The following is a 25338-nucleotide window of genomic DNA, read 5'->3' as shown; positions in this document are numbered from 1 at the left end:
CTCTCTCTCTCTCTCTTTCTCTAGTGTAAGGTGAAAGTCTTATGTGTGGTGTGTTGCCCATGAGATAAAGGATAAATGACCAGTCCTTGACATGGGCAGCAGCTCACTGGAGCTGAGTACCGGCACCTCAAATTGCCTACTGCTTGAGCTCCTGTTCCTCTTATAGAATATTAACTCAAAAGTATTGTGGAGCTCCTGCACCTAAACACAAACAGTAGTGGCACCCAAAATGAGTACTGGAACCTATTTCAGTCAAGCACTGTAAATAAGTCACACCACCATGTGTGTGATGCCTCTGCTCACAGGGTGTTGTGTGTGTGTGTGTGCCTGTATGTGTTTGTATGTATGTGTAGTTTCATAGGGCGTGTCACCTGTAGTCACTAGATGGCCATGCTAAACAGGACAAACGTGTCTGAATTTATATAGAAAAGCACTTTAACTATTTGTTAGTCCGGTCATTTGACAGGCCCCATTCAATCAAAACCTCTATCCCGTTTTCGGGGGTGAGAGAAAAAATTAAATGAGTAAGATGTTCTACTTTAGAATTGTACGATTCACAATATCCCTGAGGGGTCTATGGAACCAGTCAGCCAGTAAGGTAGCCCTACTGGTTAGTTTGGCCAGTTTGGAAATGTCATAATAAACACTATAATCACTGCAGTTTGAATAGTAAGGTTCAATCACATGAGTTATAGAATCATTTAACTGAAAAGTTGTTGGATGAATAACTACAGTCAGAATAAGAGGTATTCACTCTCATTCAAAGACATTAGACATATGCAGGGATATCTCCTCTCTGTGTGTTTTGAGGTTTCTGTTGTTGTTGTTTTATAGGGGGAGTTAGGTTACTATGGTGATACATTCATGTGAAGTAATTATTAACTTTAGAAAGTAAATATACCTAGTATAATTTGGGTGTTACTGTGAAAAGCTCTGTTTGTAAATATAATTTAGTGAGACATTTAGCATGACATATTTAGGGTGGAACTGAGAGATGATAAAAATTACTCTTTGATGAGAGTCTAACATTTAGGGACCTTAAGTCACTAGTTTACATTAAGAAGGGAACAGAACATTGCAGTTTCCATTTCCCTCAGATAAAGAGAAAGGGAGAGGGAGAGGAGAGGAGAGGGGAGGGGAGGGGCAGGGAGAGGAGAGGGGAGGTGAGGGGCAGGGAGAGGAGAGGGGAGGTGAGGGGCAGGGAAAGAGAGAGAGAGGGGTGTGGCGATCACTGTTTAAAACCAACAGCCCATCCCTCTCTTCCTCACTCCCTCTAAATTCCTCTCTCTCTGACTCTGTCCAACTCCTCGCACAACTTCGGTGAGTGAAAACTAAACCTAGAAAAACTTTTACCTGAGTGCCTCGCTGCTAAAATGCTTCAGTTTGTTTTAGCTGCGTGTCTCTGATATGTTAGATGCACAGAATTATACATTCTCATTGGGTGGTTTATAGCATTCATTTGCAATTGTGTGTAGTTTAATGTTTTATAGTGATTAATACTTGACTGCAAAAGTTTGAATGACTTCAGGGTGTACTTTGCAACAGTTAGTAATTGCCTGTCTGCACTGTTTGTGATCTGGAGCCAAGCTCTGCGGACTGCGTAACTCTGTCTGCCTGTCCATTCAGACACGTGCGGGTGCTACTCAGAGCACTACGCAGTTTAGATGAAGAATCCCGCTTCTCTTCCTCCTCTCCTCCCCTCTTTCTCCCTCAATCCTTCCGTAGTGCAGAACACTACCTCTTTCTATCCTCCACACCCCCCTCTCACTCCCTCCCTCTCTCTTTCCTTCCCTCTGTCCTTACCATAAACTCTCTCTCTTTCTCTCTCTCTCTCTCTCTCTTTCTCTCTCTCTCTCGCTCCAACCATTCTGTGAGTAGAGTGTGTTTCTAGTTATCAGATGGGGGTAAGAAGGTGTGTCTGGTCGGCTGCCTGCCAGTCCTGGGGCAGCTGACAGTGACTCAGAGAGAGATCAGTGGAGTCCAGCACAGTGACTGGCATTGTTCCATACAACTATATGTTTGTGCTTAGCATGCTTGTACTGTACGGTTGCTTCAGCGTCCTTATTTGACTGCACTTACTGCAAGTCACTCTGGAGAGGAGGGTCAGCTAAATGAGTGATTTACGTTACAGACGCTTCCTTAAACTCAGAAGCGTCACCCCACCTAGATTATGGGTAGGCAGAGAAGAGAGAATCCTCCATACATAGTGCGGAGATATGTCAAGGGACAGAGTGAAGAGACACACCTTAACCAAACTAGATAGAAAGGGGGTGGGGGAGGTTGTGAGATTTCTACGTTATTGTTTGCCTGAAAATTACCAACCTGCCTTTCAGCCTATCCACCAATTTCCTCCCATCTGTCTTTCTGTGTGTCTCTCTCTCGCTCTCTCTCTCTCTCTATCCTTTCTTTCTCTCCTTAAAAGCCCCCAGAGTTAATGAGAGAGACATGCAAGGGCGTTGGCTAGAGCCATGCCTGTTTGTGTTTGAACAACTCACCCCCCTCTTCTCTCCCTTTCTCCCCTCCATATCCGCCTCTCTCTCTCTTCCTTCTCTCTCTGCCTCGCTAATTGCCTCTGTTGCGTTGCTCTCCATCTCTCCTCCCCCTCTCTTTCTCTTCCTCCCTTTGTGGTAGAGAGGTAGAACTTGTTTGCTGTAGTGAGGCGTGGTGTGTGTAGTTAAGTCTTTGCTTTGTGTGCAGCAACAGTTAATACTCTTTAAACCCTCTTTTCAACCTGAACCTTATGTTTAAACACAACATGATTAAACCAGTGCCAACATGACTTTATTTCCCATACATTTATGGAATGGTAACCCGGATGTAAGATAACGTAGACTTGAATTGGATTATTCAGTCAACAATAAGACATTTATCCCTTTAACTTAGTTTCTGGGATTTCACATTTCATAAAAAAAATTTAATTGATCAAATGATTCATAATATTGATAATATTAGATGTATTATACTGTGAATACAGAGTAACCCAACTTTGCCCTCTCTGTGCGTGGACATCTTGTCCACTAGCATCCTGCTATCATAATAAACATTGATAATACTGTAAATTAATAACCTACATTTGTCTGTCTGTGTGTGTGTGTGTTGTAGTCACCATGTCACAGGTCCAGCAGGCTATGGCATTGCTCATTGCAGCCTTCCACAAGTACTCTGGCAAGGAGGGTGACAAGACGACCCTGAGCAAGGGAGAACTCAAAGATCTGCTCAATGCTGAGCTTGGAGAGATCATGGGGGTGAGTGGACCCTAGGAACAGTTCAGTTCAATCATGCTTTATTAGCAGCACTACCAAATACAATATTGCTAAAGACAGACACTATTGAAATATTGAATTGCTCGGAACATCACAAACACATGCCCCACCTCATCCAATAGAATAACTTAATCTCTCACACCTTTTATAAACACATAACAACTGTGTGTACTCTAGTTTTAACTGCTGAACTCAGTCTCACCCATTACCTCTCTGTCTATGTTTCTCTCTCTCTCTCTCTCTGATCACTATAACAGAAAAACACTGACCAGGCAAAGGTTGACAAGATCTTCAAAGATCTGGACGCTAATGCAGACGGCAGTGTGGACTTCCAGGAGTACGTCACACTGGTGGCCTGCCTCACCATGATGTGCAATGAGTTCTTCACCAAGAAGTGAAACAGCTCTCCCTAGCCACTCTCCAAAGAACAGCAGCTCTTGCTACATGAGTTAATTAATTATACGATTAGCAAGATCCTCAATGCAGGTTCAGAGGGACAGAGATGCAGGTTTACACACACACACAGAAAAGGGGTTGGGTTGGTTATACACACCACACATAGGTGAAGGACACAGACACTGACCTGTACAAATACAAACATATAGGCTACGATCTCATGAGCTAGAGAGGAAGCTCCTTGGTTTGTTTAAAGTGAAAAATGAAATAAACTATTTTAATACGTTTGGAAGAAAGCTGACTTATCATTTGTGCAAGTGTGTGCGTGTTTGTGCATGTGTGGTTGCCTGTGTATGTCCTAAATATGATACAGCAAGCAACATGAATCAAAGATTACCTTTGTATTCAGATACCTGGTGAAATAATAAAATGTGTTGATTATGTCAACGTAAACCAAACATACAATGAAATTAGGGGTTATGAGGCATACGCTATAGTTGACTACTTAATTACGTCAAAATACTGTTATCTACTCCAGAGCCAGTAAGAATACGGGAAGTCAACTGTTACCTTGAAAGTCCAATAGAGCCACATATAGAACCACCTCCAAGATGAAGCCTCCTACCCAGCAACATGAAACAACAAAGATAATATCCAAGTAATGATACTGTATCTCAGGTCTCCATAGAGAACCTATAGGACAATACTGAAGATTAAAATTAAGATTAGCCATAGTCCAGCAATCGCCTAATCTTAGTCAAGGCTGCGCGAGGAAGTTTGTACATGTCTATCACCAGATGATCATCGCCGCGAGTGAGAACAGGAAGGTAGGGGGAGGGAGCAGCAGCTACATAAAAATAATTGTGTGTAAAGTAGCACACGGTAGAAGGTAAGCTTGTTCAGGTATCAGGAAGAGGTGTCCTGAGAGTCAGTGGCTGTATGTTTTTAAGCATCTCAGAGTAGGAGTGCTGATTTAGGATCAGTTTTGCCTTTTTAGATCACAATGAATGATATTACAAGGACAGGGGGGGACCTGATCCTAGATCAGCACTCAGAGGCACTTGATACATACAGCTCCTGGTCACGCAGCCACTCGGTTGAATCTAACACATCTCTATGATGCATTAGTCTTGATCAGGGTTGGGGTCATATGCAGTGGAGTATAGTGGACATATTTTCATGGAGGTCAATACTTGTCATACTGGGAAACTAATTAGCATAAACTCAGTAGCAGTGGGCAGGCAAAGAATGCCACAAACTTTGCCATTGGCTGAGGCAGTGAGTGGGCGGAGGTTGGAATGAGAGTGCGCCTGTATGAGCCTATCAGAGTGCCAGACAGTGGGGTGTGTGTGGGAGAAGTAGAATGGTCTCTCATCATGTGAGAGCCCAAAGACACACACACATGCTCCTCACCACGGAAACGCTTCTCACCTCTGGGTCGTCGTGGAGACGCTCCTCACCTGGACAGGAGACTCCGCCCTGCATAAACCGGAATTATATAGATTAGCCAATCAGACATCTGGTGGCTGGATGGAATAAGGAAATCATCTGCATAGGCTAATCCTAATCCACAAACAAAGGCAGTTTTAATCTGAGATCTTCTCGGCAGGCTGGGCTGGGCTGGCTGGGTCTGTGGGACTGATCCACCAAAGACAATCTATTGGAAGATACCCAGAATCTATTTCTCCAATAGGAATCCCAGATCACGCTTGTGATAGCAAGCACATGGATCTAATCTTCCTGTCTCCCATTGACCGCAATACAACCACATGGTGATCTGTTCAACTACTCATGTTCTGTAGTTGTTCGTGGAAGTAATCGTCAGTTGTGCCTCTAAGTTTAAACCCTCTCTGACTCTCTACCCACAACAGGTAGTGACTGGCTTTTGCACAGAAGGCTGTAGTGAATGGAGGTGGATGAAAGCGCCTCTGATGTGGTTTAGATAATCTATTGTCTGCTGTTGGCTGTCTGGTGACAAGGAGGCTATTTTTGGTCAGTCATGTTCGGTAGTGTGAAGAAAATCATCTCTCTGTTTGAGACTCGTCGGCAGCCCCGCCCCCTCTCTCTACCTCCTTCCCTCCCTCCATCTCTCTCTCCATCTCTAACTCCTTCCCTCCCTCCATCTCTTCCCCAATTCCTCCCTTCCTCTCTGTCCTCTCTCAGGTCCAGTAAACAAGCCCCCCAGTCCCCCTCAAAGAGACACTCCTCTCCTTCCACCTCCCTCTCTGGCTGCCCTTCCTCCCTCTACCCCCATCCCAAACCCAGACCCCCCCTTACCCCCCCACCTGTCCACCAACAACTACAACTTCCGGCTAGATGGAGAGAGGGAGAAGGAAGCAGGGAGGGAGTGAGTGATAGGGGTTGTGGTCATACAGTGCTGAGAGGTCGTGGGGGGGTCAGGGTTAGGGACTCATGGCCGAGCGGACGGCAGGAGCTTCAGATGAGGAACCAACGCTCATCTGTCACCATGGAGATTCCACAACGCTTTAGGACTGCAACAAAACCTCAACGACAGACCACTACTCAACCCCAACCTCAACCCCAGACCACTACTCAAACCCAACCTCAACCCCAGACCACTACTCAAACCCAACCTCAACCCCAGACCACTACTCAAACCCAACCTAAACCACAGACCACTCTTCAACCCCAACATCAACCCGAGACCACTGTTCAACCCCAACCTCAACCCCAGACCACTACACAACCCCAATCTCAACCACAGACTACTATTCAACCCCAACATCAACCCCAGACCACTACTCAACCCCAACCTCAACCGCAGACCACTACTCAACCCCAGACCACTACTCAACCCGAACATCAACTGCAGACCGCTACTAAACTCCAGACCACTACTCAACCCCAACCTCAACCCCAGACCCCTACTCCACCGCAGACCACTACTCAACCTCAACATCAACCGCAGACCACTACTAAACCTCAGACCAATGCTCAACTCCAACCTCAACCCCAGACCACTTCTAAGTCTCAACCCCAACCCCAACCCCAACCTCAACACCAGACCCTGACCAAAGAACTGGCCCCGCTCCCTACCTGGTCGCTGTGTCTGAAGGGTACACCTTCTGTCCAGAACTCTGAGGCAGCCTTCCTGTCCCTGCTGCTCTTCTGCCACAGGTAACCATGGAAATGGCCTGGCCATTTGTTGTTGGGAGGTGACTGTGTTCAGGAATAGACATCAATGTGAACCATGTGCACTAACACACAATCTCCTTTGTTTTGTTGTTGTTCTTGTTGTTTCAGTGGCTCCAGTAGCAGTAAGATTGCAATTGACAACAAGATTGAGCAAGCCATGGTAGGATAGTGTGTTTATGGTTATAGTGTCTGTATTGTGTTGCATTGAAGGACTTGGTGAACACCCATCTGTTGCTGGAAGAATTGTGACATACATTTGATGATATGCTATAATTACATGTTGTATATTGCTGTAGGACTTGGTGAAGAGCCACCTGATGTTGGCTGTGAGAGAGGAGGTGGAGCTACTGAGGAAGCAGATCAACCAGCTGTCAGAGAGGAACGCCCAGCTGGAGAGAGAGAACAACATATTGAGAGCACTGAGAGACAGACACAGACAATAACGCAAGCATCCACGCACACACACATACACAGAGAGAAGCTAACAGTATTAGTACATGCCTTTCACTTGCATTTTTTAAATTTCCAGGCGAGTCAATAAAGAACAAATTCTTATTTGCAATGACAGCCTGGCTATGATGATGATGATGATGATGATGATGTAGTCTCTTGTAATGATGATGCTGTAGTTATGAAGAGGCCTGGTTGCCAGTCTCTGTAAGGTTCCACTTCTTAGACTATTCCATGTTATGTGCCAATGGCACATAATGAGTGGAAGGTTAGCTAAACAGAGACTGGCAACCAGGCTGAAGAGGGGTTCTGAAAGAGGAAGTGTGAAATGTGCATATTCTCTAATTCTGCACCGCAAAAAATCTGAGTCAAATAAATAACTGTTACTAAAGAAGAGTTTGACTTGTGCCGTAGAGTCCACCACTTACACAAGCACACACAATGTAACATGCACGCCAGGGGGCGCCATTTTGTAATTTCCTACTAATGAAGAAACCGGAAGTGTGATTGTTTCGTTTTGAAGACGGAGTTATGGCGGCGCCAGTGGAGGGAACTTCAAAAGTTAACAGATCCTGCTAAATAGAGTCAATCTATCCTCATGTATTAACAGTGAAAACTACAAGAAACGCGTGAGCTCAGATACCATTCCGGGCGCTTCATCATAACAGTAAGCTGAGAATAAACGACATGATTGAATTTGGATAGCTTTAGTTAACGTTAGCTAGCTAACTAGCAAAACAAACCATATAGCTGGCTAGTAGTACATATAAAGTTAGCTGGCTAACTGACTGGTAAGCTTTCTAGCATGTCGGCTGTCGTCGTTAGCTAACTAGCTGTCTGTGTGCTGAAAGCTCCCACTGTGAAGGGAATCTAGCTAGAGCTCTAGCTAGATAACGTCACATCTTTATATCTGGTTGGAAGTGTAACGTTAACGTTATTCATCCTACGCTACAGATCCAACAACGCTAAGTGACTGCGTTGGGCATAGGCCTGAACATGTGTTAAGTTTGCTCCATCGGAAAGGTTTGATTAGGGGGTCTTAAGGTAAGGGTTAAGGTTAGGCAAAGGGATAGTGTACCTGCCATTCAGAACCATACTAAATATTCTGGTAATTGACTGCCATTGCCTTATATCTTTCCTAAAATCAGTAACAGATCTGTAACCCAAAGACAAAGATCCAGACTGGTGACCTAAGATGACCAGAGCAGGTTCCCTGCAGCAGCGTCCTCTAGCAGGGTGCAGCGACCCAGACATCCGGCTGGTTCCCCTGCCCGCCCCGGTGCCCCTGGTCCCCGCTAGCCCCCTGCGGTGTCCGGAACTGGACCTGTCCCTTCCCCTCAGCCCCGACCCGCCACGGCCCAATCCGGCTAGCCTGCTGAGAGGACGCAGCCACCGGCAGGTCAGTCTGACACAGACACACACCCTGACGGACAGTCACAGATGGTGCTTTTCTCAGTTGTCAAGACAGCTGTAGAAGTGATGAGAGATCTGTGTGTGAGTCTGTGTGTGTTTTTGGAGAGACATCACTGAAATGTGTGCCCCTGACTCTACAGGTGCGATTTGCCTCCGAGGAGCCTGTGGTTGTCACGGTGATAGCAGAGCCTAGCAACGACCCTCCACCTTGGCAACGCCCTGGACACTCCAGCAGTTACTCAAAGGGCAAAGGACTCCATGGTAACTAACCCTCCTGGTCTGGAGTCTGATAAGGTCATGTTCCCCTGCACAGGTGTTGCATGCATCAACCAATGGTTGTGTGCCACGTCATTGACTGTGCCGTCGCACCAGATTGCTATAACATATGATGTGGTTAGCTGATACGTAAAATACCTATCCAGGTGTTGTAGGATCTGGCATGAGTCAGCAATGTCTGAGCAGAGGAACACAACCTGTATGGATGTCTTCCAGATCTGTTTTCTGACTGGTCAATATCTCGTTCTGTATTCCTCCCATAGGTGGAGCTCTGCGTAGGAGGGCAAGGTCAGCAACCAATGAGGAGGCTCCCTGTGAGGAGAGGGGTGGCAGCCTCCCTGAAGGGGCGGAGTTAAATACTACTCTGGCTCTGAGGGCTGAGCTAGATGACATGGCAGGGGCAGAGTTTAACTCCCAGAAGGCTGTGCAGGAGCAACTGCAGAAGTCAACCAGAACCAAGAACAGCATCAGCGCCCGGGTTACAGAGGGTAACACACACACACATAGAAACACACACATGCAGACATAAACATATAGCACACACTAACAGAGTGTATGTCCTGTCTTTGTCTATAGGGGTGAATGTCCCTCCATCCCAGCACCTCTACAGGGCATTGGTCAGTGTGAATGTGGAGGAGGAGGAGCTTATCAGCCAGGCTCTACGTGACAGGCTGCAGCTGGTCCCGCCCACATGCAGCCATGGCAACAAGGCAGGTCCCTCTCACTGACCCCATCAGATTACATTTACCCGTGTGTGTCTAAGCAATATGTACATTGAAAAGTCTCATGACCTGCAACTAGTCCATACCTGTATTTGTAAGTGTGTGTGTGTGTGTGTGTGTGTGTGTGTGTGTGTGTGTGTGTGTGTGTGTGTGAGAGCAGAAAGAGGACGGTCCTGACCTGCAGGTTTTCTTCAGAGGGGATCTGCTGAGAGAGAAGCCCCTCCTACCAGGGGAGGAGATGACCATGCCACGCCCAAAGCCCATCCCACGACCCGCACACACAACCTTTGACCTCTACCACAGACAAACATGCTGGGAGGCCGGACCCTGACACACACACATACTCTGAATCTCTAGACTGAAAGGCCCAATACTTAAGAAAAGCATTATTCCTTATTTCCCTTCCTACTTCCGTCATTCTCTGATGTAAATATTGTATTTTAAACTAATTTAAGATATTAAAGGAATTAACCTGAATCATGTTGATGAGTGATCTTTACTGCGAATGTGTGTTCTTGAGCCTTTGTTTGTGTGTGTATGAGTTGTGGGTGATGGAGAGCGAGGGAGGAGGTAGTGGTGGATGAGGGAGAGATTGTCTAGGGATCGAAGACAGCTGCAAGGTGAGTACACAGCTTCAATTCACACTGCTAGGTGTGTAGTGTTTGTGTCTAACGGGGGTATAGAGAGCAATAGTAATGGTGTCTTTTGTAGGCACTAACAGGCTAACTCTGCAATGGCTTGTTGGCCAAAGCCTATGGGAATATGTATGTTTTTTTTTTGAGAGTTTTGGGATAAATGCAGATGCATTTATGTAATCAAAACAAGCAAAAGGCTTTATAACTCATAAATGTCATGTTAACTGACTGATATTATACGTATAAGATCTCCTAAGCCTGAGTTAACCTCAGACCTTATTTTCTATGTTTATCCCAAAACGCCATTCTTTCCCCATTCATTTCCCCATAGGAATGGCTGAAAGAACCAGAGGTTAACTAGCTTCAGTTTTTTTTTTTTACTAAACCTGGCGAGCTCTATAGTGTGTGTATTATGTAGTGTTGGTGTGTGTAACACATTGGTGTAACAGGGTGTGTGTGAGAGATTTTTGTGTTGGTGTGTGATTGCTGACATCGAGCATGTCCTTTCCCTACCACAGGATAGACATGTTTGTGTTTCAGTGGTGGGAACAATTCTATAATTCATTGAAAATGGTACTCCATCTCCCAAATTAACCCAATTGAAATGGAATTGACCCCAAATCACCTAGTTGTGTTGTGTTTTATATCTCCTGGATGTGTGGTTCAGGATCATCTCCGATTAGAATCCATCAGCCTACGTCATCCTTTGCTGTAACCTGGGTGATATAGACCATCCACACTTTCTCTCTCTCTCACACACACACACACACAGGCACGTTGTACCGTCTCAGCTCATCTCTATCTCTCACACACACCCCAGTCTCTGAGCCCCGGGCATCTCTCTCTGACCATGGACGTGTCAGTGCTGGGCAGTGGGAGCGGCTGTTCAGAGGATTGTGGGGTAGGGTCTGGCTGTCTGGAGGACTGTGGGAACCAGAGTGACCGGACTGACTGGGAACCGGACTTCAGTGGGGCTGAGCTGGTGTGTGTGACGGCCGTGTGTGTGCTGCTGCTGGCCCTGGGCATCACAGGAAATATGTTAACCATCCTGGTAGTTTGGCTCCGGCCACACCTGAGAAGCACCACCTACCTCTACCTGAGTAGTATGGCGATCTCCGACCTCCTCATACTGCTACTGATGCCTTTAGATCTATACTACAAGGTAAGGGGGGGGGGATGGGTCTCTCTCTAGCTATGGAGGTTCCCAACCTATGTTTTAGGTAGCTGATACTGTGTGTGTGTGATTTCTGTTTCTCTCTTGCTAACTGTGGAGGTTCCGGACCTGGGTGTTGGATGATATAATGTGTTTGTGTGTGTAACCTCTCTCTGTGTCCGTCCCTCTAGCTGTGGAGGTTCCGGCCCTGGGATCTGGGCGATACAGTGTGTAAGCTGAGTGTGTTCGTCAGTGAGAGTTGTACCTATTCCTCCATCCTCCACATCACCGCCCTTTCTCTGGAGCGCTACCTCGCTGTCTGTCGACCACTCACAGCCAAGACCCTGGTCACACGGACCCGCGTCCGCACTCTCATTGGCTGCCTGTGGGTTGTGGCTGTGATCAGCGCCGGGCCGGTGTTTGCTATGGTGGGGGTAGAGGAGCTGGGGGGAGGAGAGGGGGAGAGCGAGTGTCGCTGTACGGACTACGCCGTCTCCTCAGGCCTGCTGGGGGCCATGATGTGGCTCTCCAACCTCTACTTCCTGGTGCCATTGGGCATTCTGGGAGTAGTGTACAGTCTGATCGGCAGGAAGCTGTGGCTCCGCCCACAACGCAGCAGCCGAGACCGTGCCCAGCGACACACCATCAAGATGCTAGGTGAGGCTGTGTGTGGGAGCGAGAGAGTCAGTCTCTGTATTTTAAAGTAACTGAGTTGATTTAGTCATGGTATTTGGAGCTACGAAGGGGCCTCCCAGCTCCAACTACTGGTTTAGCCCTCAGCAATACTAACGCTAAGCAGCTATTGTGAACCAACTATATCACACATACAGTACTTAATATTAGCTCTAATTTCAACTCTCTCTCTGTCACTCCATCTCATATTCTCCTCTCTCTCTAGGTATGATCGTGCTGGCGTTTGTTCTGTGTTGGCTGCCGTTCCACGTTGGTCGGACGTTGTTCTCTGTGACTCTGGGCTCCAGCGCTGACATGTACTACGTCTCTCAGTACTTTAACCTGGTCTCCTTTGTATTGTTCTACCTCAGTGCTGCTGTCAACCCTATCCTCTACAACACCATGTCGGCACGCTACCGCCACGCTGTCCGCAGCCTGCTGCGCTCACACACACACTCACACACACACCGCTCCCGCCACACCTCACTCACGCCACAACACTCTACCACCACCCTGTAACTCACGGACACACACACTCACTCGCACACAGAAAACCTTGGAGATGGATGAAGGAATAAGACTTTGTTTAGAGGAACATTGTCTTTAGTGAGACATATTGTCCGATTTATTGTATAATATTTGATTCATATATATTTGCCATTTTGATGACTGTTGGTTCTAAACCCCTGAAGGTGTGTGTGTTCCCAGAGTGATGTGTAATAAACTGTAATTCCAGCCTTTTGTCTTTGTGGTACTTTAGCTCTGGTCTGTCTGTGTGTGTTTGTCACCATGGTGACTGGTAAGGGTAAGAATGGCCCCTGGGGAGTATTGGCGGGTTGGGAGATTGATCAGAGGGGGTTACTGTGATTATTGGTTAATGTGAGGGAGGGAGGGATGTAAGGTGTGTGTATCAGTGGGAGGTTGGAGCCTTTGAGTTGACAGCGTGCTCAGTGTTCCACCTAGTCTCATCACAGACTGACTGATTTAGCAGACTTGACATCTGCAAGCCCACCCACCCCACTCTCTCACACTCACACAGCTCTTGGGAGCCCCCCCCTCCACTTTGCTATGGCACATTCTAGGAAATCGGTGACATCAATTAACAAGGGAGACAAGGACACCAGTGGCTACTGCAGACCTCCAGGCTCAGATCTGAATATCACAGCAAAGTAGAAATTGGTCTTTATTTTTTCACATCGCAGTACAAAAAGAATCGGTCCTCTACTGTGCATTTTGGAGTATTTTGTACTACTGTACATTTTGAATTTGTGTTACATCTAATCTAAATAAAATATTTGATAATAAACCCTGGACTCTTCACTTGATTCACTTTCTTTCATGACAGACTCACTCAACCTGTCATGATGGAGAGAAAGAAAGAGAAATAATCTGAAATGTATTTTTATATTATATTATTATATGTCTTTGTGAGACACGGTGTGGGTGAACGGATGATCTCTGCATGTGTAGTTCCCACCGTAAAGCATGGAGGAGGAGATGTTATGGTGTGGGTTGCTTTGCTGATAACACTGTGATTTATTTAGAATTCAAGGCACACTTAACCAGCATGGCTACCACAGCATTCTGCAGCAATACGCCATCCCATCTGGTTTGGGCTTAGTGGGAGTATTATTTCTTTTTCAACAGGACAATGACCCAACACACCTCCAGGCTGTGTAAGGGCTATTTGACCAATAAGGAGACTGTTGGAGTGCTGCATCAGATGACCTGGCCTCCACAATCCCCCGACCTCAACCCAATTGAGATGGTTTGGGATGAATCGGACCGCAGAGTAAAGGAAAAGCAGCCAGCAAGTACTCAGCATATGTGGGAACTCCTTCAAGACTGTTGGAAAAGCATTCCAGGTGAAGCTGGTTGAGAGAATGCCAAGAGTGTGCAAAGCTGTCATCAAGGCAAAGGGTGGCTACTTTGAAGAATCTCAAATATAAAATATATTTTGATTTGTTTAACACTTTTTTGGTTACTACATGATTCCATATGTGTTATTTCATAGTTTTAATGTCTTCACTATTATTATACAATGTAGAAAATAGTAAAAAAAAAGAAAAACCCTTGAATGAGTAGGTGTGTCCAAACTTTTTACTGGTAGTGTATATTTAATAAAAAATATATGGGGGATTGGAAATAATGCAGACAATTACATTGATGGAAGCTACAATCTATCTGCAGTATTAAAGCTGATCCCCCTAAAATAATAATAACAAATAACAAAATAAGGGGGAAAAAATACCATTCTCATCTCCCCTCCCCTGTCCTTCACACTTGGGGCGTGTTCAGCAGGACATAACATTTTGGAAAGTTCAGATAGAAATTGTTATGTAGAACAAACATGCCTTTTTCGACATGCAAAACAAGGAATACAGTGAGTATTTGATCCCCTGCTGATTTTGTACGTTTGCCCACTGACAAAGAAATGATCAGTCTATAATTTTAATGGTAGGTTTATTTGAACAGTGAGAGACAGAAAAACGCATGTCAAAAATGTTATAAATTGATTTGCATTTTAATGAGGGAAATAAGTATTTGACCCCCTCTCAATCAGAAGGATTTCTGGCTCCCAGGTGTCTTTTATACAGGTAACGAGCTGAGATTAGGAGCACACTCTTAAAGGGAGTGCTCCTAATCTCAGTTTGTTACCTGTATAAAAGACACCTGTTCACAGAAGCAATCAATCAATCAGATTCCAAACTCTCCACCATGGCCAAGACCAAAGAGCTCTCCAAGGATGTCAGGGACAAGATTGTAGACCTACACAAGGCTGGAATGGGCTACAAGACCATCGCCAAGCAGCTTGGTGAGAAGGTGACAACAGTTGGTGCGATTATTCGCAAATGGAAGAAACAAGAACTGTCAATCTCCCTCGGCCTGGGGCTCCATACCAGATCTCACCTCGTGGAGTTGCAATGATCATGAGAACGGTGAGGAATCAGCCCAGAACTACACAGGAGGATCTTGTCAATGATCTCAAGGCAGCTGGGACCATAGTCACCAAGAAAACAATTGGTAACACACTACGCCGTGAAAGACTGAAATCCTGCAGCACCTGCAAGGTCCCCCTGCTCAAGAAAGCACATATACAGGCCCGTCTGAAGTTTGCCAATGAACATCTGAATGATTCAGAGGAGAACTGGGTGAAAGTGTTGTGGTCAGATGAGACCAAAATCGAGCTCTTTGCCATCAACTCAACTCGCTGTGTTTGGAGGAGGAGGAATGCTGCCTATGACCCCAAGAACACCATCCCCACCGTCACACATGGAGGTGGAAACATTATGCTTTGGGGGTGTTTTTCTGCTAAGGGGACAGGACAACTTCACCGCATCAAAGGGACAATGGACGGAGCCATGTACCGTCAAATCTTGGGTGAGAACCTCCTTCCCTCAGCCAGGGCATTCAAAATGGGTCGTGGATGGGTATTCCAGCATGACAATGACCCAAAACACACGGCCAAGGCAACAAAGGAGTGGCTCAAGAAGAAGCACATTAAGGTTCTGGAGTGGCCTAGCCAGTCTCCAGACCTTAATCCCATAGAAAATCTGTGGAGGGAGCTGAAGGTTTGAGTTGCCAAACGTCAGCCTCGAAACCTTAATGACTTGGAGAAGATCTGCAAAGAGGAGTGGGACAAAATCCCTCCTGAGATGTGTGCAAACCTGGTGGCCAACTACAAGAAACGTCTGACCTCTGTGATTGCCAACAAGGGTTTTGCCACCAAGTACTAAGTCATGTTTTGCAGAGGGGTCAAATACTTATTTCCCTCATTAAAATGCAAATCAATTTATAACAATTTTGACATGCGTTTTTCTGGATTTTTTTGTTGTTATTCTGTCTCTCACTGTTCAAATAAACCTACCATTAAAATGATAGACTGATCATGTCTTTGTCAGTGGGCAAACTTACAAAATCAGCAGGGGATCAAATACTTTTTTCCCTCACTGTACATGTAGGCTCTATTCATGGCATTTCTATCTGCAACGTTGGACAATGTTTGGCAACTGAACGTGGCACAGGTAGCACTAACCTATCACCTGGTGTGTATTCATTAGTCAGATTCTGTTGCAAAATGTTTTGCAACAGAAACTGTTCACTTCAAATGAAAAAAGACTTTGCAATGAAAACTAGAGTTTCTGTTGAACAAATTCAGGAAGGTCCCTCCCTACTTCACTCTGTTTGCTTCTGTTTGGTGACTAGAGTAAACGGTAAACGGTTTCCATTGCATAACGTTTTGCAATGGAATCCGACTAATGAATACACACCCCTGATGCCTCACATTGGCCAGGTAACCCACACACATAACCAGGCACATGCACCTGACCTTTTACCCTCCAGCTATGAGAAAAGTGCTCTTTCAGATTGGTGGTATTTTTTTATTAATCATTTTATATTTTATGCTTATACTCTTCCCCCTCTTGTAACTTTAAATGTAACGAATTTCCCATCGAACAGAACATGGCTAGCTAATTTCTGATAAGATTTGGAATCTTGGAAAATTCCAGCCTCATGAGCAGTGTGCAGTAGTGATGGGAAGTCCGGCTCTTTATACTGACTCTGATCTTTTCAACTTGTTCAGTCAAAGGAACTAGTCATTTTGTTCATTTGATTCAGTTATGCCCAGGACACGCAGGACTGAGAGGAACGACCAGTGAACAATTAACTAAAAATTCATACGATTATTTGTTGATACCTTTGAAACAAGGTCTAGTTGTGGCTTGCCTGGTTACCCAAACCTCTTGCTCCCGCCAAATGCTACACCATGCCCACGGACGTTAGTTTCTTCTCTGCAATGAGTCTGGATCTGAGTACCTCCCCGACAATTTGTAGAACGCAAACACATTCTAACTGTTCTGAATGGTCCCAGAAACCAATGGTCCAACTCGAGGTGCCATAAACAAAAATGCACCCCCCTCCCCAATATTACAAATATTTTTACTTGACCCTCCCCTTGTACTGTTTAAAAATATTACACACCTTCTCCCCTCATAAAATGTACTCTCAAATAATTATTACCAGCATAAATAACAACAACTGTAGCAACCGATGCCACGCAGGGCTAACGGGCCAGAAGGTTGAGGGTCCGATGACCACCACGGACGAGCTCACTCTCCCTGCCTGTCTCATTACACCACAATCAGAGCCAACTGCAGACAATGATCAGCTAAGGGGAAGTCATATTTTCAACATTTTGGTGCTATTTTTATAATTATATAAAATAAATGCCAAAAAAATACACCAGACAAAACCAATAAGCAACGCATAACTGCATACAGATTACTGACTTCGAGCGCTTATCATCATGGTTTGTGTTTTCAACACCACAATCAAGTGGAGTATGTCAAACTTGAAAACAGAAAATACATCCTTCCCTCCCTACTCAGTATTGAAGGCTTGGTTTGACAATCTCCTAATGTCATTAAACTTTTTGGTGTTTTGTAACATATGTCTCTTTCCATTAATCCAATGGAAAATTGCACAGTTTGGATGCTGAAATTGTTTCAGAGTAGAGGGGATAAACATGCACAGGTAGCCTACAGTGCATTAGAAAGTATTCAGACCCCTTGACTTTTTCCACATTTTGTTAAGCTACAGCCTTATTCTAAAATGTATTTTAAAAATGTTTTTCCTCATCAATCTACAACCCCATAATAACAAAGTGAAAACAGGTTTTTAGAAAAAACACCAATACCTTATTTACAAAACTATTTAGACCATTTGCTATGAGACTTGAAATTGAGCACAGGTGCATCCTGTTTCCATTGATCATTTTTTAGATGTTTCTACAACTTGATTGAAATTTACCTGTGGTACATTCAATTGATTAAGACATGATTTGGAAAGGCACACACCTGTCTATATAAGGTCCCACAGTTGACAGTGCTTGTCAGAGCAAAAACCAAGCTATGAGGTCGAAGACATTGTCACGCCTTGACCTTGAGAGCCCTGTTTTCTCTAGTTGGTTTGGTCAGGGTGTGAATTCTAGATTGTGTATTTCTATGTTGGCCGGGTGTGGTTCCCAATCAGAGGCAGCTGTCGATCGTTGTCTCTGATTGGGGATCATACTTAGGCAGCCATTTTGCCTACCTTAGTTGTGGGATCTTGTTTCTGTTTTGGCTTGTGTTTTGTGTAGCCTGTTGAACTTCACGTTCGTTTGTATTTTGTTGTTTTGATTCTTTATTCAGTTAATAAAGGAATATGTACGCATACCACGCTGCACCTTGGTCTGATCCGTCTATCAATGAGCATGACATTGTATATATCCCACCACAAACGGACCAAGCAGCGTGGCCAGGAAGAGCAGACATCCTGGACATGGGAGGATATTTTGGAAGGAAAGGGATCCTGGACTTGGGAAGAGATCCAGGCAGGAATGGATCGCCGTCCATGGGAGCAGACTGTGGCAGCGAGGGAGGATAAACGGCGACGATGAAGGAAGTCCGAGAGGCAGCCCCAATAAAAAATGTTTTGGGGGCACACAGGGTGGTTGGCGAAGCAGCAGGAGGCCCTGAAAGGGCTGACTGTGGAGGAGGAGGAGGCTGCTATAATAGAGGCCCTCCAAGACCTGCAGCTCAGCAGTCTGAGAGAGGAGACCACCACCTTACGGGGGCTGTTAGCGAAGAGGGAGCAGGAGATCTCCCTTCAGAGGGAGGCGCTGCAGGAGGCCCACAGGGAGAAGGAGTCAGTGGATGCACTGAGAGAGGAGCTGGCTAGGCAACAGGAGGAGCTGAGAGAGGAGTTAACCCTACAGCAAAAGAGAACGCAGTCCTTAGAGCTGAGGCTGGCGGAGCCAGGTTTCAGAGTAGAGCCAACTCCCCGCACTCGCGTTACGGAGCATGGGACCATTCAGGCACCCTGTTCTGCTGTGATACGCACTGTATCTCCAGTGCGCATTCACAGCCCGGTGCGCTTGGTGCCCGCGCCCCGCTCTTGCCAGGCTAAAGTGAGCGTTCAGCCAGGACGGGTTGTGCCTGCTCCTCGCACCAAACCAGTGGTGCGTGTCTCCAGTCTGGTGCGGCCCGTGCCTGCTCCTCGCACCAAACCAGTGGTGCGTGTCTCCAGCCCGGTAAGGCCTGTGTCTGCTCCTCACACCAAACCAGTGGTGCATGTCTCCAGCCCGGTACGACCCGTTCCTGCTCCTCACACCAAACCAGTGGTGCGTGTATCCAGTCCGGTGCGGCCCGTTCCTGCTCCTCGCGCCAGACCAGTGGTGCGTGTCTCCAGCCCGGTACGGCCCGTGCCTGCTCCTCGCACCAGACCAGTGGTGCGTGTCCCTAGTCCGGTACGGCCTGTTCCAGTGCCACGCACCCAACCTCCAGCGAGGGTCCTCTGCTCCACCCTGGTGCCAGAGCAGTCCGCTCCACCAGTGCCTAGTCCAGCTCTGGTCAGCTGGTCCAGTCCGGTGCCAGAGCGGTCCGCTCCACCGGTGCCTAGTCCAGCTCCGGTCGGTGGCTCCGCTCCTGTGCTGGAGCAGTCCGCTCTACCGGTGTCTGGTCCAGCTCCGGTTATCTGCTCTTCCCCCATGCCGGAGTCATCCACTCCACCAGGGTCCGAGCCGGAGCCAGACGTCAACCCATCTCCAGGGTCGGGGTCTCCCACACCAGGGTCCAGACAGGGCTTGGTGCATTGCGGGAGGACTGCCGAGCCAGAACCAGACGTCAACCCCTCTCCAGGGTCGGGGTCTCCCACACCAGGGTCCAGACAGGGCTTGGTGCATCGCGGGAGGACTGAGAGGGGAAGCATTGCGCCGGGGTCCAGACCGGACCGGGTGTGCAACGGGGAGGCAGGAAGGGAGAAGAGGTTTATACCGACGTCGCGCCCGAAGCCAGAGCCGGAGCCGCCACCGAGGCTAGATGCCAACCCGGACCCTCCCCTAATGAGTCAGGTTGGTGCGGCCGGAGTACGCACCTTTGGGGGGGGTACTATCACGCCCTGACCTTGAGAGCCCTGTTTTCTCTAGTTGGTTTGGTCAGGGTGTGAATTCTAGATTGTGTATTTCTATGATGGCCGGGTGTGGTTCCCAATCAGAGGCAGCTGTCGATCGTTGTCTCTGATTGGGGATCATACTTAGGCAGCCATTTTGCCTACCTTAGTTGTGGGATCTTGTTTCTGTTTTGGCTTGTGTTTTGTGTAGCCGGTTGAACTTCACGTTCGTTTGTATTTTGTTGTTTTGATTCTTTATTCAGTTAATAAAGGAAAACTGTTCTTTCATGCGCAATGACACACCTGGCCTCTCTGCTGATTATCAGTTATTCTGCTATTGTAGTATCTGAAGATTCTATGACTTTGGCTGAGGTTTGCATATTCTGCTTTGCTGAAACATCTGGAAAACATTACTATAGGGGCCCCCTAAAACAGAGGAGGGTCTGTTATGTGAAGGTCAGGGATTGGTCTATTAAAAACCACCCATATTATGTTACATAGGATAAATACCAGGTTTTGAACAAAGAACTGGAAGAATAACATATTAGATATTGGGTTGGTTGTTCTCCGGATTTTCTGCAGAAATCTGTAAATTGACGCTGTAAGCTTTGATGTAATAACACTTATAATTAAGGACAGTGTCAGCGGATTTCTTGTCTTCACAGCATATCAGCATCGTTGTCTCGACACCACAGAATGGCGACGAGGATTTTTGGGACGAGTTGCGTCTCTCCAGCGTTCCATTCATGAGCTACGAAGTGACTCCCGCTCAAGACGCCGGCAAAATAAGGTGAGATTTCTCACCACTTTGGGCGCTGGTCGGTTCGTGTGCTTGTGTGTGTGTGCGTTGAGCGGATGTACCGTTTGGAACTTGCGTGTGCACTTTGCTGTTATTTGCTGTGGGATAAGAATCTGTTCTAAATTTCTAAATTTGTTTGCGTTGGGAACAACGCAAACAGGGGGGAGTGTCTATAGGAATTGTTAACACTGGGCACACGGATATTTGGCTTGAATAAAATTAAAAGGAGTGTCCAGGAATAGCATGAATGAATAAGGCCAGGAAATAAGGAAAAAAGTATACTAATAGGACGTCGCTGATATAAGGAAGCCCTCAAAAGAGGCGATCATTAGGATGGACCGTAAATCCTAGGAAAGTCACTAGAGTGAACTTTCGGGTCAGTTCTGGGAACTGGAGTTTGTGGAAAATACATTCATTTGCATGTTACCCCTCGACATATACAGTGGGGAGAACAAGTATTTGATACACCGCCGATTATGCAGGTTTTCCTACTTACAAAGCATGTAGAGGTCTGTAATTGTTTATCATATGTACACTTCAACTCTGAGAGACGGAATCTAAAACAAAAATCCAGAAAATCACATTGTATGATTTTTAAGTAATTAATTTGCATTTTATTGCATGACATAAGTATTTGATCACCTACCAACCAGTAAGAATTCCGGCTCTCACAGACCTGTTCGTTTTTCTTTAAGAAGCCCTCCTGTTCTCCACTCATTACCTGTATTAACTGCACCTGTTTGAACTCGTTACCTGTATAAAAGACACCTGTCCACACACTCAATCAAACAGACTCCAACCTCTCCACAATGGCCAAGACCAGAGAGCTGTGTAAGGACATCAGGGATAAAATTGTAGACCTGCACAAGACTGGGATGGGCTACAGGACAATAGGCAAGCAGCTTGGTGAGAAGGCAACAACTGTTGGCGCAATTATTAGAAAATGGAAGTTCAAGATGACGGTCAATCACCCTCGGTCTGGGGTGAGGAAGGTGAGGAAGGTGAGGGATCAGCCCAGAACTACACGGCAGGACCTGGTCAATGACCTGAAGAGAGCTGGGACCACAGTCTCAAAGAAAACCATTAGTAACACACTATGCCGTCATGGATTAAAATCCTGCAGCGCACGCAAGGTCCCCCTGCTCAAGCCAGCGCATGTCCAGGCCCGTCTGAAGTTTGCCAATGACCATCTGGATGATCCAGAGGAGGAATGGGAGAAGGTCATGTGGTCTGATGAGACAAAAATAGAGCTTTTTGGTCTAAACTCCACTCGCCGTGTTTGGAGGAAGAAGAAGGATGAGTACAACCCCAAGAACACCATCCCAACCGTGAAGCATGGAGGTGGAAACATCATTCTTTTGGGATGCTTTTCTGCAAAGGGGACAGGACGACTACACCGTATTGAGGGGAGGATGGATGGGGCCATGTATCGCGAGATCTTTGCCAACAACCTCCTTCCCTCAGTAAGAGCATTGAAGATCGTGGCTGGGTCTTCCAGCATGACAACGACCCGAAACAAACAGCCAGGGCAACTAAGGAGTGGCTCCGTAAGAAGCATCTCAAGGTCCTGGAGTGGCCTAGCCAGTCTCCAGACCTGAACCCAATAGAAAATCTTTGGAGGGAGCTGAAAGACTGTATTGCCCAGCGACAGCCCCGAAACCTGAAGGATCTGGAGAAGGTCTGTATGGAGGAGTGGGCCAAAATCCCTGCTGCAGTGTGTGCAAACCTGGTCAAGACCTACAGGAAACGTATGATCTCTGTAATTGCAAACAAAGGTTTCTGTACCAAATATTAAGTTATGCTTTTCTGATGTATCAAATACTTATGTCATGCAATAAAATGCAAATTAATTACTTAAAAATCATACAATGTGATTTTCTGGATTTTTGTTTTAGATTCCGTCTCTCACAGTTGAAGTGTACCTATGATAAAAATTACAGACCTCTACATGCTTTGTAAGTAGGAAAACCTGCAAAATCGGCAGTGTATCAAATACTTGTTGTCCCCACTGTAGTTGACGAGGTACAGTGGGGAAAAAAAGTTTTTAGTCAGCCACCAATTGTGCAAGTTCTCCCACTTAAAAAGATGAGAGAGGCCTGTAATTTTCATCATAGGTACACGTCAACTATGACAGACAAATTGAGATTTTTTTCTCCAGAAAATCACATTGTAGGATTTTTAATGAATTTATTTGCAAATTATGGTGGAAAATAAGTATTTGGTCACCTACAAACAAGCAAGATTTCTGGCTCTCACAGACCTGTAACTTCTTATTTAAGAGGCTCCTCTGTCCTCCACTCGTTACCTGTATTAATGGCACCTGTTTGAACTTGTTATCAGTATAAAAGACACCTGTCCACAACCTCAAACAGTCACACTCCAAACTCCACTATGGCCAAGACCAAAGAGCTGTCAAAGGACACCAGAAACAAAATTGTAGACCTGCACCAGGCTGGGAAGACTGAATCTGCAATAGGTAAGCAGCTTGGTTTGAAGAAATCAACTGTGGGAGCAATTATTAGGAAATGGAAGACATACAAGACCACTGATAATCTCCCTCGATCTGGGGCTCCACGCAAGATCTCACCCCGTGGGGTCAAAATGATCACAAGAACGGTGAGCAAAAATCCCAGAACCACACGGGGGGGACCTAGTGAATGACCTGCAGAGAGCTGGGACCAAAGTAACAAAGCCTACCATCAGTAACACACTACGCCGCCAGGGACTCAAATCCTGCATTGCCAGACGTGTCCCCCTGCTTAAGCCAGTACATGTCCAGGCCCGTCTGAAGTTTGCTAGAGTGCATTTGGATGATCCAGAAGAGGATTGGGAGAATGTCATATGGTCAGATGAAACCAAAATATAACTTTTTGGTAAAAACTCAACTCGTCGTGTTTGGAGGACAAAGAATGCTGAGTTGCATCCAAAGAACACCATACCTACTGTGAAGCATGGGGGTGGAAACATCATGCTTTGGGGCTGTTTTTCTGCAAAGGGACCAGGACGACTGATCCGTGTAAAGGAAAGAATGAATGGGGCCATGTATCGTGAGATTTTGAGTGAAAACCTCCTTCCATCAGCAAGGGCATTGAAGATGAAACGTGGCTGGGTCTTTCAGCATGACAATGATCCCAAACACACCGCCCGGGCAATGAGGAGTGGCTTCGTAAGAAGCATTTCAAGGTCCTGGAGTGGCCTAGCCAGTCTCCAGATTTCAACCCCATAGAACATCTTTGGAGGGAGTTGAAAGTCTGTGTTGCTCAGCGACAGCCCCAAAACATCACTGCTCTAGAGGAGATCTGCATGGAGGAATGGGCCAAAATACCAGCAACAGTGTGTGAAAACCTTGTGAAGACTTACAGAAAACGTTTGACCTGTGTCATTGCCAACAAAGGGTATATAACAAAGTATTGAGAAGCTTTTGTTATTGACCAAATGCTTATTTTCCACCATAATTTGCAAATAAATTCATTAAAAATCCTACAATGTGATTTTCTGGATTTCTTTTTCTAATTTTGTCTGTCATAGTTGACGTGTACCTATGATGAAAATTACAGGCCTCTCTCATCTTGTTAAGTGGGAGAACTTGCACAATTGGTGGCTGACTAAATACTTTTTTCCCCCACTGTATATGTTCGAAGTAACCTCTCATTGAATATCTGCAACTCGAGGTAGCAGAAATTTAGGAAGGAACAATGACAAATAAGGAGCGACGGTAGCATGCTTAGTGTATTGTATGAACAAATGCATTTCCTCTTGAATTGTGTGTGTGTGTGTGAGGAAGAGAGCCTGTGTGTGTGTGTATAAAAGGGGAGGTCTCTGCTGTGTGTCGACTAAGGCTATGACAACAGGAGTTTTAGTTTTTTGAAAGGAAATATGTTAGTTAAGGTTAAAATCTTATGAGTCTCTATAAAAGAGAACGTTTAATAATTGTTAAAAACTATGAGCCCCTGGGAGGACGTTAAGGTTAAAACCTTATATGAGTCTCTATTAAAGAGAACGTTTAATAATTGTTAAAAAACTATGAGCTCCTGGGAGGACGATTATTTGTAATGGATAAGAAAATAACTATAAATCTGCAGATTAGGATAAGTGAAGATAAGAAACTTCGAGGTAGGATTTGTGTTCTATGTTCTGTGTTGGTTTGTGAGTTTTGTTAAGTGTTACTGTTTGTCTGTGTTGGAAATAATGGAGGGACAGCTGGTCTGTCTGCTTTCTGTTGTTTAGCTTGGAGAGAGCTGCTTGGGAGAGCTCCTCTCGCTTTGAAATCGCACTGGTGAATGAGCTGCGCATGCGTGGGATTTTATGAGTTTAGAGTTACGTAGAGCAAATATGCCACTCCCCTGCCTGCACTGAGCTGCTGTGACACGCAGATTTAGTGCTACAGACAGAGAAGAAAGGGGGAGATTTTGAATACACACGGATAAAGTATTCTGTTTGATAAGTGGCTGTTGCTTAACTATGAAACTATTTG

At 45.9% G+C, this 25338-nt stretch overlaps 4 protein-coding genes across 4 annotated transcripts; all 4 read left to right on the top strand.

The window, feature by feature from the left end:
* Positions 1-1230: 1230 nt before the first annotated feature.
* LOC121542727 (ictacalcin) lies at positions 1231-3955 on the top strand. The gene is made up of 3 exons (XM_041852236.2): positions 1231-1320; positions 3103-3245; positions 3521-3955. Exons 2-3 carry the CDS (start codon positions 3108-3110, stop codon positions 3659-3661), a joined length of 279 nt encoding a protein of 92 aa, XP_041708170.1. The 5' UTR covers positions 1231-1320; positions 3103-3107; the 3' UTR covers positions 3662-3955.
* Positions 3956-6091: 2136 nt separating this feature from the next.
* On the top strand, positions 6092-7476 carry LOC121542725 (transcription factor SPT20 homolog). Its single transcript, XM_041852234.1, has 3 exons — positions 6092-6797; positions 6924-6975; positions 7112-7476. The coding sequence occupies exons 1-3, from the start codon at positions 6100-6102 to the stop codon at positions 7256-7258; spliced, it is 897 nt and encodes a 298-aa protein (XP_041708168.1). The 5' UTR covers positions 6092-6099; the 3' UTR covers positions 7259-7476.
* A 313-nt stretch (positions 7477-7789) lies between these two features.
* On the top strand, positions 7790-10153 carry LOC121542726 (protein phosphatase 1 regulatory subunit 35-like). The gene is made up of 6 exons (XM_041852235.2): positions 7790-7932; positions 8414-8664; positions 8819-8939; positions 9218-9442; positions 9531-9664; positions 9837-10153. Exons 2-6 carry the CDS (start codon positions 8461-8463, stop codon positions 10005-10007), a joined length of 855 nt encoding a protein of 284 aa, XP_041708169.2. The 5' UTR covers positions 7790-7932; positions 8414-8460; the 3' UTR covers positions 10008-10153.
* A 450-nt stretch (positions 10154-10603) lies between these two features.
* Positions 10604-12984, top strand: LOC121542724 (growth hormone secretagogue receptor type 1-like). The gene is made up of 3 exons (XM_041852232.2): positions 10604-11473; positions 11656-12121; positions 12363-12984. Exons 1-3 carry the CDS (start codon positions 11162-11164, stop codon positions 12653-12655), a joined length of 1071 nt encoding a protein of 356 aa, XP_041708166.2. The 5' UTR covers positions 10604-11161; the 3' UTR covers positions 12656-12984.
* Positions 12985-25338: the final 12354 nt, after the last annotated feature.

Source organism: Coregonus clupeaformis, chromosome 28, assembly GCF_020615455.1.
Source record: "Coregonus clupeaformis isolate EN_2021a chromosome 28, ASM2061545v1, whole genome shotgun sequence".
Classification (NCBI taxonomy): Eukaryota; Metazoa; Chordata; class Actinopteri; order Salmoniformes; family Salmonidae; genus Coregonus; species Coregonus clupeaformis.
Note: the sequence above shows the minus strand (reverse complement) of the source record. Positions and strands in the feature narration are given on the sequence as shown.

Excerpts from the sequence above, each read along its gene's own strand:
- LOC121542724 (XM_041852232.2), top strand. The coding sequence starts at position 11,162 with ATGGACGTGTCAGTGCTGGGCAGTGGGAGCGGCTGTTCAGAGGATTGT. Across the intron at positions 11,474-11,655 it reads CTTTAGATCTATACTACAAG|CTGTGGAGGTTCCGGCCCTG; the intron begins GTAAGGGGGGGG and ends CCGTCCCTCTAG. Across the intron at positions 12,122-12,362 it reads ACACACCATCAAGATGCTAG|GTATGATCGTGCTGGCGTTT; the intron begins GTGAGGCTGTGT and ends CTCTCTCTCTAG.
- LOC121542726 (XM_041852235.2), top strand. The coding sequence starts at position 8,461 with ATGACCAGAGCAGGTTCCCTGCAGCAGCGTCCTCTAGCAGGGTGCAGC. Across the intron at positions 8,940-9,217 it reads AAAGGGCAAAGGACTCCATG|GTGGAGCTCTGCGTAGGAGG; the intron begins GTAACTAACCCT and ends TTCCTCCCATAG. Across the intron at positions 9,665-9,836 it reads CATGCAGCCATGGCAACAAG|AAAGAGGACGGTCCTGACCT; the intron begins GCAGGTCCCTCT and ends GTGTGAGAGCAG.
- LOC121542727 (XM_041852236.2), top strand. The coding sequence starts at position 3,108 with ATGTCACAGGTCCAGCAGGCTATGGCATTGCTCATTGCAGCCTTCCAC. Across the intron at positions 3,246-3,520 it reads AGCTTGGAGAGATCATGGGG|AAAAACACTGACCAGGCAAA; the intron begins GTGAGTGGACCC and ends TCACTATAACAG.
- LOC121542725 (XM_041852234.1), top strand. The coding sequence starts at position 6,100 with ATGAGGAACCAACGCTCATCTGTCACCATGGAGATTCCACAACGCTTT. Across the intron at positions 6,798-6,923 it reads CTGCTGCTCTTCTGCCACAG|TGGCTCCAGTAGCAGTAAGA; the intron begins GTAACCATGGAA and ends TTGTTGTTTCAG. Across the intron at positions 6,976-7,111 it reads ACAAGATTGAGCAAGCCATG|GACTTGGTGAAGAGCCACCT; the intron begins GTAGGATAGTGT and ends ATATTGCTGTAG.